Here is a 14,929-nt window from a genome sequence, read left to right as displayed (position 1 = left end):
GGTTGTCATTGTCCTCTTTAGTCCGGATGAAATGCCGTCCCAGTTTTCCATAAAGAACTTCAAATTTTGATTCATTGGACCACAGAACAGTTTTTCACTTTTCCACAGTCCATTTTAAATGATCCTTGCCCAGGGAAAATGCATGTGCTTCTGGATCATGTTTAGATATGGCTTCTTTTTTGACCTATAGAGTTTTAGCTGGCAACAGCGAATGACACGGTGGATTGTGTTTACTGACAATGTTTTCTGGAAGTACTCCTGAGCCCATGTTATGATTTCCATTACAGTAGCATTCCTGTATGTGATGCAGTGTCGTCTAAGAGCCCGAAGATCATGGCCATGGGCATCCAGTATGGTTTTCCAGCCTTGACCCTTACGCACAGAGATTGTTCCAGATTCTCTGAATCTTTGGATGATATTATGCACTGTAGATGATGATAAATTCAATCTCTTTGCAATATTTCTCTGAGAAACTCAGAAAACTATGTTTCGCTGCAGCATTAGGGGAATTGGCGATTCTCTGCCCATCTTGACTTCTGACTAGGGATGGGTACCGAAACCCGGTATTAAACTGGCCCCGGGGCTAAATTATGAAAGACCGTAGTATCAGTAAGATCTGACGCTATCGGTTCTGCTATCGGTCCTGGAGAAAATAAATAAATAAATGTACTATGTTTTCTTGCTTAATAATGTTTTCGTGCACATTTTATCTCACCAAACATTTCTAATTTGCGATTAAGACGTTTGTCTGTGAGATCTGCGAGATCTCTCATGCGCGCCGCGGAGGCTGGCTGTCTGTCAAACACAACCACAACAACGAGCGCGGCGCACGCACACGCATAACAGCACGAAAACTACCGCTTAATACAAAGAGTGACGATGGCGGATAGAGCAAAACATTCAAAAGTGTGGTTATACTTCACTAGAGTTGATGCAGACAACGCTCGTTGTCATACAGGTAAGTGCAACAAGATGTTTGCATGTAAGGGCGGAAACACAAGCAATCTGTCAAAGCATCTTTCAAAAGTGTATTACGTGCAGAAAGAAGCTGTGTCCCAATTCAAGGGCTGCGACCTTCTAAGCATACAACCTTAAAAGGGGAGCACTCTGTCTTTCAAGGTGGCAGCCTCAGAAGTCCGCGAAGAGAACTGAAATGAGACAGTCTAACCCTCGGAGGACCTATAATTTACGTCACCTGTTGCACGCGCCCACCGCGCCTGTCAGCAGGACACAGCGGAGACGTTTCTGACTTATTTAAATAAATATGGAATCAGAAAAATATTCATTTATTTTAGAAAATATGACACGTTGATGTAGATTAAACTATTCAACAGTATATAAAATTAATCAACCTTAGAAATACGCAACATAAACAGAATAATATTAACACAAGTCACAGCCTCAAGTCGCGCTGCTGTGACGCAATCGGTCTTAAAATACGTCCTTAGAAGGTCGCAGCCTGCAAAATTCAACCATCATCTCTGGTGGTTGCCGCATCAACGTCAGGCATGTATGCTAAAATCAAAAAAATGTTCACGTCATTTAAAATAAATGTACAATCTCCCTAATTGGTTTGCTTACCTTACGTTGAAATTCTGTTGATTTCTTTTGGGAGAAATGCTGAACGTTATGCATTCAACATATTTTCTACTTCTTTTTAAAATCCCAAATAAAGAAAAATCAGCATGTAAACATTTATTTAGCCTAAATATCCTATTTAAAGTATTTTTTCTGCAGCTTTCACGCTGGTGCATTAATAAATATATGTATAATATTTAGAAATGATATCCAGAAATTAATTTGTAATAATGAAATGCAGACACATAATTAACTTAATCATGTGAACATAGGTTCGTGATCAAATGTTAACATTGGCCAAAGTACCGATAAGAATACCGTTAAAGCAACGGACCGTTAAGCAGTACCGGTAAGAGTAGTAATACCGTTAAAACCTTAACGATACCCATCCCTACTTCTGACAGACACTTCCATTCTGAGAGGCTCTTTTTATACCCAATCATGTTGCCAATTGACCTAATAAGTTGCAAATTGGTCCTTCAACTGTTCCTTATATGTAAATTTAAATTTTCTGGCCTCTTATTGCTAACTGTCCCAACTTTTTTTGGAATGTGTAGCTCTCATGAAATCCAAAATAAGCCAATATTTGGCATGACATTTTAAAATGTCTCACTTTCAACATTTGATATGTTATCTATAATCTACTGTGAATAAAATATAAGTTTATGAGATTTGTAAATTATTCCATTACTTTTTTACTCACAATTTCTACAGTGTCCCAACTTTTTCTGATTTGGGGTTGTATATTGGTACCAAAGAGAGCTTCTTAATACCTCAAAGATAGATATTGGTGTATACATACACTGTAAAAAAAAAATAGCTGTAATTTTGCCTTAATGCTGTGAAGTGCAGTCAAGTGCCCACAGATGGGTGTTTTCTGAAGAGCGTCTGGCTGTTTTTAGTTGGTGTTTGTGTCATACACTGCCCAATATAATTGCAAATAAAGTTGACAACTGTGCCGACAGATACAATAACTGCCACTGTAAGGCAGCTTCACTAACCCAACTTCAGAAAGTTGCCAAATCCATGTTTCTGGAAAGTCGCTCCGTACTGTTTCTTGAGGACCTCCAAAACCACCGCTTGCACCTACTGCATAGTCGGCTGTCACCGAAAAGAAAGGAGAGTATTTTTAAGAGGAGTCAGCATCATAACCTAATATGATAGACTTTGATATAGCCTACAGTACATTTAAACATTAAAGAACTGCAAAAAGGGACGTAGCAGCCATTTAATATTTTATTTTAATTTTTATTAAGGTGCCTGCAATATGATAAAAATGCTATCATATTGATGTAAAGGCTTAAAACTGGCTACTGGTAAATCTGTCTTTTCTTTTAATTGAAACTTTTTAGTAAAGAATTCATTCGTACATATAACAATAAAAACAAATATTTACTTGGATTGTGTCTGTGAAAAGTCATGCCCTTGTAAGTTAGACACTGAGGTTCTCTCACAGCCAAATTTGTTGCCATTTTTAATCCCACTTTCTGCCAAACAGCAAAAAATAAAGCAAATGAATAGTTACATTATGCATATCTTTAATAATCACTATATCATTTCATTTAATGTATGCCTGTATGTAAAAAACGATTTAATATTATGCAGAAAAGAAAATCATCATCCCACTTTGTTACCTTTAAGGATTCATAGGCGTGATCTATTTCCACAGCTCGACGGGGTCTAACATTCAAACATGGTTGCTCATCTTCAGCCTGGTATGGATATTCTGACACTGAACGCAGTGGCAAATGGTTAAAAATCTGTAATAAGATGGATCATAATCACTCATTAGTCTTCCTTATAATCACTCATAACAGGTATTTTACATTTTTATAACTTTTTAAATTAAGAATATTTTACATCTAGGTATCTACATTGAGTATGGATGAGATTGAGTGAGACCTTATCAGCATCCAGACGTTTTCCTGGTTCCAAGATGTGAACACTTTTATCTACAGCACTGAGAGCACACAGTGAACCAGGCTGAGCTGACAGCTGTATTGTGTTTGCTTCACCTGGAACTGCTGTAGCAGGAGAAAACTGAAGAGACACCTGAAACAACAACACAACAGGAAGATCATACAGTAAAAAAAGGATTAATCATTTTACTCTTAAAAATATAAAGCAGTAAAAATAATTACAAGACAATTTAAGTTATATTTTGAAATAATATAATTCAGCATTGCTGCATTGTTTCACACCTTGTTATTGAAACACTTTTCAGTGTTGAAGTTTTTACTCGCAGCAACTACATTGTCACTGGGCAGAACACAGTATACAAGTATCTGCACTACTGGAGTCAGATTTCCTGTAACAGACAGTTTGAATGACACTGTGCCATTCGCTGCTCCATTAGAAGTCTTCACTTCAACCTTCTCATATCCATGATGAACTATCACACCTCTGGACAAGACCTGAGACAAACACACAACACACTGTTAACAAACTGACCAGTTAATACTGTCAAACAGATCTCTATGAAACTCTACACTGATAATGAACATGTAGGATTGATACTCACCATATAGACGATGTCAGTGTTGAAGTTATTAATGGCTTCTCCAATGAAATGATAATGAATGGTTACTGGAAGCTCAACATCACACTTTAAGGGTTCCTTAAGATTGTCTATAGTCAATTCACTAAATGATGGGATATATGGGGGTTTTGTGGTGGCGGGGTGGAAAATTGAAACTTCTTTTTGATCTGTAGGGAAGTAAGGCTTGCCATAGGTATTTAAATGAAATCCTGGATATACGCTTGCCTGGACAACAATAAACGAAAAATTACAACCATGCAAATCCATGTAAATACTTTAAACAACAGAAAACTGGATTAGGACAAACTATCATACCATCAGATTAAGATCACTTTTAGGCAGACTAGATGTATTAAGTGAGAATGCTGCCAGTCCATTGTCATCTGTAGTGAGATTAAAGAGCAGATTTGGGAACCAGTGCTCCCACTTTAAGATATAAACCTCTTTGTTTGGAATTGGTGTTCCTTTGAAATCTGTAACCTTGATCTGGTGAAAAAATAAGCAAGAGTAAAGATCTGTGCATTTATTGATAAGTGAAAAAAAAGACAAACTTACTTTTCCTTTTATGACTGATCCGTGTTTATATGTCGTGGGTAGGTCTGTAATTGCCAATTGTCCAATTTCATAAGTGAGGGATACAGTTTCTGATTTTGTCATGGTGGTTTCTGTTAAATACAGATGGTTACTGTGTATCTTACATTTCAATGACTTTTAAATCGCAATTTATTTCAATGATACAAATGAAGATGATCAGTACATTGCAAAAGCGTGAATTCATCTCTACAGTCACAGCTCACCTGTTCCTTCTTCTGTTACTTCCACCTCAACATTAAGATGATTTTGCAGTTGATTGTTTATTGTAATGTTGCTGAAGGCCAACACATTAAAAGAATGAACGGCACAGCCTGTCTCCTTTATCTAATGGTAATGAAAGACAAACAGAATAAAGTGACTACTAAATACAGATCACATTCCTTTTCTTGTACTGCATACTCACAAACCTCAGCGGTTTCAGTGAAACAGATTATAATGTTTTCACTGAAGTAATGTGAAGGACGGCAAACTTTTATCCATGATTTTCCAGAGACAGGCCGCCCATAAGTATATCTGTGGAAAAAGTGCAAGTAAATGATAGATTAAAGAATACAATTTCAGAAATATTATGTGAAATATAAATATTATGTGAAACTCACTTTCCACAAACTTCAATTTTCATTTCCTCATCAGCCACGTTCACACTATCTGGTGCTTTTATAGTAACTTCAAACTTCGGCAAAACTGAGAGGGCAAAAATTAAATGAAGTCTGATTATGACTATTTATAAACTTTGTCTCAAGCAAACAATTGCACATTGTTTGTGGCTATAACTTACCATATTTTTTCACCCGAAAATAAGATGTTATCACACTTTCACCGATGTGAGCACTCAGTGTGTACGTTCCCTCACGCGCTTCAGGGTTTAAGTCATAAGAACGCTGCAATATCCATCGTGTTGAGGAAATATTGGTCCACTGACCGATCCTGTTATTTTGACTGTCCTGTTTAATACCAAAGACAAAATGCCGAGGTTATAGACAGTTACATAAATCTTTACTATTACTGAAGAAATCTCTAACAGTTTTATCACAAAACTTGCAAATACAAAATATGAAATTTTGTATAATTATTCTGTTCTCTAAAAATAGGGCAGTAGGTAAACCCTTCGAAGTAGCCTATCAAAACTATATGCCAACACCCCTTTTAAGTCTTTTCACAGGGTTAAGTTGTGTCTGTCGTGAATGACTGTACAGGAGGTTTTGTATTCTTACCTCAAGCACCACTGTACTGTACTGTAAACAAAAGAGCAAAATGGTTATAAGATGGTTTGTAAATATTAGGGATGCACCATAAGAAAAATTCTTGGTCGAAGTCAAATAAAATAAAAAACTATATTCGAAGGCCGAATACCGAAAAAATATTATTTTTCATTTTACTAATTATTTTGTCAATTTTCTCACCATTGCACAAGTTACATTTTCAAAATGTCCTTTTTACTATATTTATTTCACATTATTTAACACTGAATTTTTTTACATTTTAACAGGCATTATCAGTGGTGTAGTCTACGTGATACGGCGTATACCTGCGTATACCCACTAGGCATTGTCAAGGATTTCTGTATACCCAGTAAAAATAGAGTAAGGGATGCGTAACAGCATTGTTTTGTGACATTTCAAACTTTTAGTCATAATTTAGATGTGAAGCACTGACCCAACCAAGCTGCATAATTACTGCTGCTGGCCACCAGCTGGTCCTATTCTAATAGGCTCTTAGGCTGTGATCAGGTTTGGGTAGTCGGACCCGATTTAAAGAAGAGGTTGGACCTTATCAAAGCATGGAAGAGGTATCTCTCGGAGATGAAAATAACTTTTCTGAAGTCTCCTAGTTGGGTATGATTGTTCAGAAAATGTAAGGGGAGGAGCCGTAAACACACCCATAAGGGTATATTTTCATTTGGGTTTGACTGGGTGAAAAGCAGTAAATCCACAGACTGCCCTTGTAATACACTTATATCATGTCGAATTGTGCGTAGGTGTCACACCCCGAGGCGGACCCAAATAGACTAAAGGGTCACACCCCTCTTAACTCTTCCACCTCGAGGAGTTTCCCAAGACCACCCCAATGACCAGACAGACGAGTATACTACTATTAAAACAGACTTTATTAAATATTTAAAAAGGGAAAAGGGGGAAGGGAAAAAAGGGAAACTTAAAACTAATGTGGCTCTTCTTTGCCTCCAGGGCCACTTGGGGAAAGGACTGGGGACCGGGGCTCTGGCCCAGCAATCCGTGGCGCGCTCCGCTTCTCCTGGAGGCAGAATCAAACACAGTCAGACCAGGGTAAGTACTCCTTTGCTAATCACAGTACTGGGGGATCCTCGTTCCCACACAGAGCTTCACTGATGCAGGTAGGTAGTTGCTATAATCACAGCACCGGTTTATCCCACAGGTTGTGTTACTCACAGTGCCGGGGGATCCTCGTTCCCACACAGAGCTTCACTGGTTCAGGTAGGTAGTTGCTGTAAGCACAGTACAGGTTTAGTTCACAGGTGGCGTTACTCACAATGCCGGGGGATCCTCGTTCCCACACAGAGCTCCACTAGTTCAGGTAGGTAGTTGCTATAAGCACAGCACAGGTTTATTTCACAGGTTGCATTACTCACAGTGCCGGGGGATCCTCGTTCCCACACAAAGCTTCACTGGTTTCAGGTAGGTAGTTGCTATAAGCACAGAACAGGTTTATTTCACAGGTTGCGTTACTCACAGTGCCGGGGGATCCTCGTTCCCACACAAAGCTTCACTGGTTTCAGGTAGGTAGTTACTATAAGCACAGAACAGATCTATTTCACAGGTTACGTTACTCACAGTGCCGGGGGATCCTCGTTCCCACACAAAGCTTCACTGGTTTCAGGTAGGTAGTTACTATAAGCACAGAACAGGTTTATTTCACAGGCAACGTTACTCACAGTGCCGGGGGATCCTCGTTCCCACACAAAGCTTCACTGGTTTCAGGTAGGTAGTTGCTATAAGCACAGAACAGGTTTATTTCACAGGTGGCGTTACTCACAGTGCCGGGGGATCCTCGTTCCCACACAAAGCTTCACTGGTTTCAGGTAGGTAGTTACTATAAGCACAGAACAGGTTTATTTCACAGGTTACGTTACTCACAGTGCCGGGGGATCCTCGTTCCCACACAAAGCTTCACTGGTTTCAGGTAGATAGTTGCTACATACAGTGGATTTTGCTACAGTGTCAGTGTACCGTATTCCTTCGCCCTTCCAGTATGGCTGTCCGGGCGTCGTAGGGACTAGTGAGTCCGATGACCGGAGCCGAACGCTTCCCAAACTCCCCCTCCTTCTTCCACGGCCGGGGTCACGAGCTGGGGCGAACTTTCGTCGAGGCTCCGTTCACCACAAGCTTCTGTTGACGAGGTCAGTACACACACCGTTACGACCCACAATCCGCACGGTACACACTTGATACTACTCACTGTGTTCTACCACTGTCTGTTCTGTGTACAAACGAAGCTCTCGTTGTCACACCCCGGGCACAGGGCTTGGTTTTCTCTCTCTCTGTAGGACTCAGGCCTCAACGGATGTCGTCCTCTCGTGACTCGTCGGAGGCTCGGCAGTTTGAACGCTACAAGCACAGCATATACACAGCAAGTAAAGCGTAAACACCATCAATCAGTGAAACTCACCCACAGCACTCTTATACAATTTCACGTGAATTTTAGATCGTCCTTGCCACCTGACTACGACGACCTCGAGAGGACGGTTGGGTAACAACTGGATCACAATTGAGGGAGAGATATGTGATGTTCACAGGCCCGGCGTGTTGGTTATCACTCCCCTGGCTCACCTGCACTTCCTTTTTTTCCACAGGGCCACTGACTTACTGGTAAACGGTGCGTCGTCCGTGCTTCCGGTCAACCCGCGGCTCACCCACGCTTTCCTCTCCAGTGGGGCCAGGGACCTCAAGAAACGCAAAAAAGCACACACCAGGACAACTCTTCATACAAGTTATGTACAGATAAGTACCACCACGGTTACTCACGCTTTGTTTCCAATAACCTCGGTTCACTGCGTTCTTGATGGCTCTGTGTCCACTCTTTCTCACTGAAAACTCCACAATATTCCTTCGTCAGCTGATTGTCTCTTTCTCTCTTCCCCAGGAGAGCGATCCAACCAGCGTGGTCCGTCTGCAAAGCAGCAACACAGCGTACACAAAGTATACCACCAGCACCCAGTTTGATGTCTACAAAGGTCTTTTTATATGCTGGCTCTTCCCCTCGTCAGCCTACCAGTGATCGCTGTGCAAATTATCCCCACCTGCGCGCAATCAGGCTTAATTTGACTTCGGGGAAACCCCGGAAATGAAATGTGGAAGCCGGGTTCCGCCCGTCGTTCATACAAAATGTGGAAGCCGGGTTCCGCCCGTCGTTCGTTCAAAACGTCACCTGTGACATCGGGTCATGGTTTCATTCTCACCCTCAAGACTTAGCCGCTGAGCTGCTGCTGAAGGGATAATGCTCCTCTGGGCCCATCATCCAGAATGGCATATGTTGGTATGGACCGCTTGCCTTTCCACAGCAGCACTGGAACCAATTTCAAGTAAACCCATCTTGTAGAGCTTGGAGTCGACAGATAGGCACGATCTCGAGATGTCGTAAGCAGCACAGTGCGGGAAACTTCCAGTGCGATATGATGTAGGACCCCAAGGTGAATCTCGCCACATTCTACACAAGGCTTCTTTAGTGTACATTCTTTACATTTATGACTTGTTTGTCCACATTTCCAGCATCTTTTGCCATACTTAATACACTTCAGAATCGGTGCAGGTCAATGTTTAGTAATTTCACTGCACTGTGACAAGTAGTGTTCTTGACTTTTACAATACAGACATTACACTTGAACCTATTAGTTGAATGTTGGGCAGCTGCAGTTTCCATAGCAACCGAATGTATGGTGCTTAGCTCTTTGGGCTGATTGCTTCCATGGTAAACAGCAATGGGCCGAGCTTGGGTCTTTAGTTTAGGCTGACGTTCTCTACTTGCCTGAACCTTCTCAGTTTAATAACACTGCACCATTTTAGACGATAAACGCTGGGCCTCTGCCTTTACTTTCAGCCAGTCTGCAAGGTCATGCAGATTATATGAGTTAAGGCTAAAGGCGGGCGTACACGGTGTGATTTTTGCTGTTGTAGGGGCTCGCATGCGATTTTTTTCCTCGGGAGCAAATCGTTCATGCTCGTATGGTCGTGGCTCGCACCGTGTGAGAGGAATTACGAGCCGAGCCGAGCAGGTTACGAGCACCTTACGACCTCCCGATAATTTTTAAACATGTCAAAAAAGTTCGGGAGCTGTCGGTATAAATTCGTAGTGTTGGTGCGGGTGTACGAGACGGTCTGGCAAAGCACTTGAAGTTGACCCATCAGAATGTACAATACGCAGAAGAAGAAAGACAAATGTAGCACTGCTACCTCAAATATTGATGACTACTCTATAGCTGGCTATGTTTCGCGCACATACACACTCAGGTGACCGGACATCATGACAAATATACAGGTCCTTTCAGTGACGACCTCTTGATCAGCTTATTTGCCTGAAAAAAACCTGTCATATGTGTTTTTGTGATGTCGGGTCACAGCTTTGGATGTGTGTGGAAACAGGAGAGAGTGTAGTTGTTTTAGGCTATACCGCTGTTCTGATAAGTGCTACCACAATGCATTAAACGAGGCTGATATTAAAACTTTTTTGTTTTACTTGTTGATTTTTCTTTACTTGTTAATATGTTTTATCATTATTTACAATGTAAACATAAAATAAGCCAACTAAATTATGTAATAAATACATTTAAAAATTATTAGACTCCGTGCAGAGACCACTGGTTTAAATAGTACAGGATGTACAAAGAATGTCGCAATTTTTGTGTAATCCAAGCTGTGCCAAAGTTGCTGTAGTTTCATAAATGATTGGATATTAAAAGGGCTGTCGCGTTAGAAAAAAGCAACGGAATGTATATGTTTGATAGGCTAAGATATGCATTTATTGAGAGAGAGTACATAAACATGATGATCATATGCGGAGACGATGTTTCCCATCTTATTATGGAGCTTCTGCTTTAACAACTGAGCTTGTTCGGTATTTTTACCCACATATATATTCTTTTACATATTTTCGACTAAAGGAACAATGATATAGCCCAGTGTAAGTTATATGGTAGCTTGTTTTGAAATGATGAGAACATTTAAATGACTAAAAATGTAGGCTATCTCTGAAACTTTATTTAAATAATGATTAATTTGTTTTCATACTATATTTGTATTGCTATGTATTAATTTACATATAGGCCTACTGTGAAAATGCACTATATTAATATGCAATGCCTTCTGTATGGCATTTATTTTGTGCAGTTACAGCATAAATGCTGCGGTCTCACTTTTACTTCAAGACACCGCATTGACCGAACATTTGCACATAACAAGCCTAGACAATGTGCTTTATATTAAATTAAACTATTTTCGTTTTACAAATTAATATTTGGCTATAGATGTGTTGTCTTAATAATTTAATTATAAAGGGAAAGACGTGTAACGTTAGCTTGCGTTTTACCTCATTGCTCCTCATTCTGCATTTACAAATAAATAAATAGGCCCACTGAATGTGTTTTTTGAACGGTCATATTTATAAAAAAGCAACAATATATGTAACATTAATAATAGCAATATAGATATTTACTTGGCACTAAAAACATGATATGTTAAGACGGTAAAACCGCATATGCGCTAGCACGAACAATCACTGCCAGAGAAATTCCTTCACCGCCACAGAACTAGACCTATATTGCAATTTCGGAATGCATAAATAGAAATACAAAAGAACAGAAATTCCAGGCTGTTTTATATACTAAGCCAATATCTTTACCCTATTCTTTTTGTTTTATTTTTTGTACATTCTGCCACAACGAAAGGTAGCCTACTTCATCCTCACAGGTGTGAAAATGCTTACGTCAGAATTCGTCAAGTCGTACAGTAAAATCTTGTCGTGTGTGACTGCGTCCGAATTATTTTCGTTTAAACTCACTCGTGTCGTGTGCGAGAGCTCACGACGTTCCGACCGTCAGAATTCGCACCGTGTACGCCCAGCTTAACAGAACTCTGTTGGCAACGTAATTGGAGGTGTTCTATTAAGCTATCTTTGTAATCCTTTGGTAACTTACTGAGTAACCTGTCAACATGTCCTAAACAGGTAAGCTCTTGCCCCTGTGGCCCTTCAAGGGACATCAACATGCCCACCAACAAGTCAACATTAAGAGTGAAACTCTGAAAAGCCTTTGCATCTCCTATTTTAACATCAGGTGAATTTAAAAGGGCCCATATTTCACTTTGTGCCAATTGATGAGGTTGGTCATATTGGCATTGTAAAGCGGTCATTCCAGAACTAATTGTTCCATTAACACCCTATATTTATAATGTTCAGTAAGCTCAGTATGGGGATTGAGGAATTGTCTAAAGCCATCTTTGGATCTGTAAACTCATGCTCACTTTCATTCGCAAGCTTAGGCAATGCAGGCATTGGCTGGTAAACCAAAACTGAAGCAACACTGTTAACGATTTCCCTGTATTTTTACAGTACGGTACTGGCAGCACGGTTGCCAGTAAGTTACTGTATTTTGGTTTTACAGTACTGTACTGTAATACCATTTTACAGTACACAAAGTGGTACTGTATAGTTACAAAGCAGTACTGTACTGTAATTTTACAATATTTTATTACAGTAGTCTATTTTTACAGTAATTTACTGTAATGTCTATATTGACCCATAAATACTATTTATTACTTATTGCAGTTAATACAATAATATTATATAAAATAGCTAGAGATTTAGGTTTAAATCTATAGTTATTAATATGGTAAAAATGCTAAATTAAAACATAATGAATTAAAAGGCAATCCAAGCAATGTATGTATCAAAATTTTATTTAAAAAAACATTTAATTGAAACAAACATATTTAAAACAAGATTTTAAACAATAATAAACATATAATCAAGTAACATAAAATAAAATCAACAAGTATAAACAAGTTTGGAGACCCCTGCTGTAACATATTTAACTCTGGCAAATAGAACACTGTTCCATAGTTTGAAGTTTTCAGTTTAAAGTCCATCATCGACTAAAAGGTAACATTTCACTGTGGTAAAAAGAACACTGGCCCATAGTTTTAAATATTCTACTTGAATTTCATTTAACACTAAAAATAAATGCATTAAACTGTGGCAGACAGACCACAGTGGCCTTTAGTTTGAAGTCGTCCATTCGAACTCAATCAGGGACTGCATGAAGCTGTTCACATGGGGGTTAATGGCCACAGCTTTTCTCTGCACCAAGTTCCTTGTCTTTTTGCTTGCTCCTTGTCTGGATGTGCACTTTTTCCCATCTTTGGAATTAATTCTATCCAGAAACCTGTTAGAAATATCATAAACATTAAGTCAACAAATATAAGATAGAAAAAGATTCTTAAAAAATTAAACTCAGCCTTGAATTTACTCCTATTCTGAAACCTTTTACTCTTATTCTACTGTTCCACACCTAATTACATTAAAATACAGAAGATTCACTTACCGCTGAACAAACTCTTTTCTCAATGGACAGCATCCACCTGGATCCTGTCATGATTGAATGTCCTGAACAGAAAGTACAAATGTTACTGATTTGGACACAACTTTTTATTCTGAAAACAAAATATTTTGTCAATAAAGTCCAGGGACACCTCTGCTAAATAAATACAATTATTAAATTAAATTTCTTATAACCAAAGTCTGAATATTTCTGTTTGTATATTTCTACATGGCACACTAAGACAATTGTGTACATGTTGTGTATGGTCGTGTTACAGTGTTGTGTGTGGGAATTGTGAATGAGTGTATACATGGGTATTTAAAGAAGCTGTAGTGGTAAAGTGCAAACTTACCGAACATAATGTGCTTGGTGTGTGTCTGGTATCACCCGTTGTGCCTCCACATCTGCCTTAACTCCTGATAAAGTGCAAGGACACTCAGGTAAACTACAAATAAAAAGTCAGCCACATTCCTGTGTAATTTTGCATGTGACGTGAAAGCATTTAATATTGCAGTCGAAAAAATACATGACTTGTAACTGTACATCATGTACTTGCCTGGTGCCTTTAAAGATGATCCATCTTACCCAATCCAGCTTACAAGCAATGGTAAGACTGTAAAAAAGACAAATGTTACAAAATCTGTTAGCCATAGAAATAAATAGACATTGTGAAGGAAATGGTAAAAGAAAATTTAGTAACACTTTACTATAAGAGTTTATTCCTTAACATTTGGTAATGCCTTAGCTAATATGAACTAACAATGAACAATATATTTTACAACATTAATAATATTTGATAATGTTCATTGTGCATTAACTAATGTAAACAGAGACAAAGTGATTGATTTAAAAATGTATAAAGTGTTTAAATCTAATATCATGCTATGCTAACAAATAAAACATTACTGTAAGTGTTAAGTCAGTTGTAAAACAAATATATATATATATATATATATATATATATATATATATATATATATATATATATATATATATATATATATATATATATATATATATATATATATATATATATATTAGTTGTTATATTATATATTATATATAAATATCTAAATAAGTCTTTTTTTAATTATAACATCTTGTCTACAGAAAATCTCTGAAAATGTCTCGTTTAGTGCAGAAAATAGCGATTTATAGTGACAAGGTAAAAAGACTGTCCCTTTAATGTTTAACCCGGACCGGCTGCGGTGTAACACTATTTCACGCAAAGTTTTTTAACAAGTTAACGTTAGTAGCTAGCTGCTCACTTTAAAGATAAACATAATCGCCTAAATCTGAGCAATCCTGGTGATGCCAGTTTCCTACACGATGTTATTATGGACTATTTTACATCCAGAGATGAAGGATCAGATGACAGAGACGAGAAGACAAAGGTACGTAAATGCGGAGCCCATTCTCTTTTCGTGCATTGATTTGATGTGTTTTGGAAACTTATATATACTGCATGTAATGCATCTGAAGTGGTGGAAACAATATGCCATAAAAATTTATTGGACAACTTACTGGGAGTGTAAAACGCTTAAGAGAAGATATTCTCTGCTTTTGCTGATATACCGTAATATAATAACAACAACAATAAGCGCGGCAATCCCTTTCGTTCATCTGATATTAAGATGGTCTGAATGATATTT

General features: G+C 38.5%; 1 protein-coding gene and 1 long non-coding RNA gene across 4 annotated transcripts in view; both read right to left on the bottom strand.

The window, feature by feature from the left end:
• Positions 1-14,929, bottom strand: part of LOC135771156 (alpha-2-macroglobulin-like) — a 36,065-nt gene that overhangs the window by 15,332 nt on the left and 5,804 nt on the right. For both annotated transcript variants that reach the window (XM_065281266.1, XM_065281267.1), the window contains exons 5-17: positions 5,926-5,946; positions 5,490-5,655; positions 5,311-5,395; positions 5,119-5,224; positions 4,915-5,035; positions 4,673-4,782; positions 4,433-4,603; positions 4,100-4,342; positions 3,780-3,992; positions 3,481-3,630; positions 3,213-3,338; positions 2,975-3,065; positions 2,580-2,679 (exon numbers count right to left, since the gene is read on the bottom strand). In XM_065281266.1, coding sequence (XP_065137338.1) covers positions 2,580-2,679; positions 2,975-3,065; positions 3,213-3,338; positions 3,481-3,630; positions 3,780-3,992; positions 4,100-4,342; positions 4,433-4,603; positions 4,673-4,782; positions 4,915-5,035; positions 5,119-5,224; positions 5,311-5,395; positions 5,490-5,655; positions 5,926-5,946 — 1,703 coding nt within the window. The remainder of the gene's footprint in view (positions 1-2,579; positions 2,680-2,974; positions 3,066-3,212; positions 3,339-3,480; positions 3,631-3,779; positions 3,993-4,099; positions 4,343-4,432; positions 4,604-4,672; positions 4,783-4,914; positions 5,036-5,118; positions 5,225-5,310; positions 5,396-5,489; positions 5,656-5,925; positions 5,947-14,929) is intronic.
• Positions 6,801-14,183, bottom strand: LOC135771159 (uncharacterized). 2 transcript variants are annotated; one of them, XR_010542847.2, is made up of 4 exons: positions 13,834-14,183; positions 13,630-13,722; positions 13,281-13,342; positions 6,801-13,121 (listed from the first exon to the last, which is right to left on the bottom strand). It is a non-coding gene; the product is annotated as an uncharacterized lncRNA (long non-coding RNA). The 2 variants fall into 2 exon arrangements; XR_010542848.2 differs by having other exon boundaries at positions 13,630-13,693.

The sequence above is a fragment of the Paramisgurnus dabryanus genome, chromosome 8 (genome assembly GCF_030506205.2).
Source record: "Paramisgurnus dabryanus chromosome 8, PD_genome_1.1, whole genome shotgun sequence".
Taxonomy (NCBI): Eukaryota; Metazoa; Chordata; class Actinopteri; order Cypriniformes; family Cobitidae; genus Paramisgurnus; species Paramisgurnus dabryanus.
The sequence above is the reverse complement of the archived record's forward strand: the minus strand, read 5'-3'. Positions and strand labels throughout refer to the sequence as shown.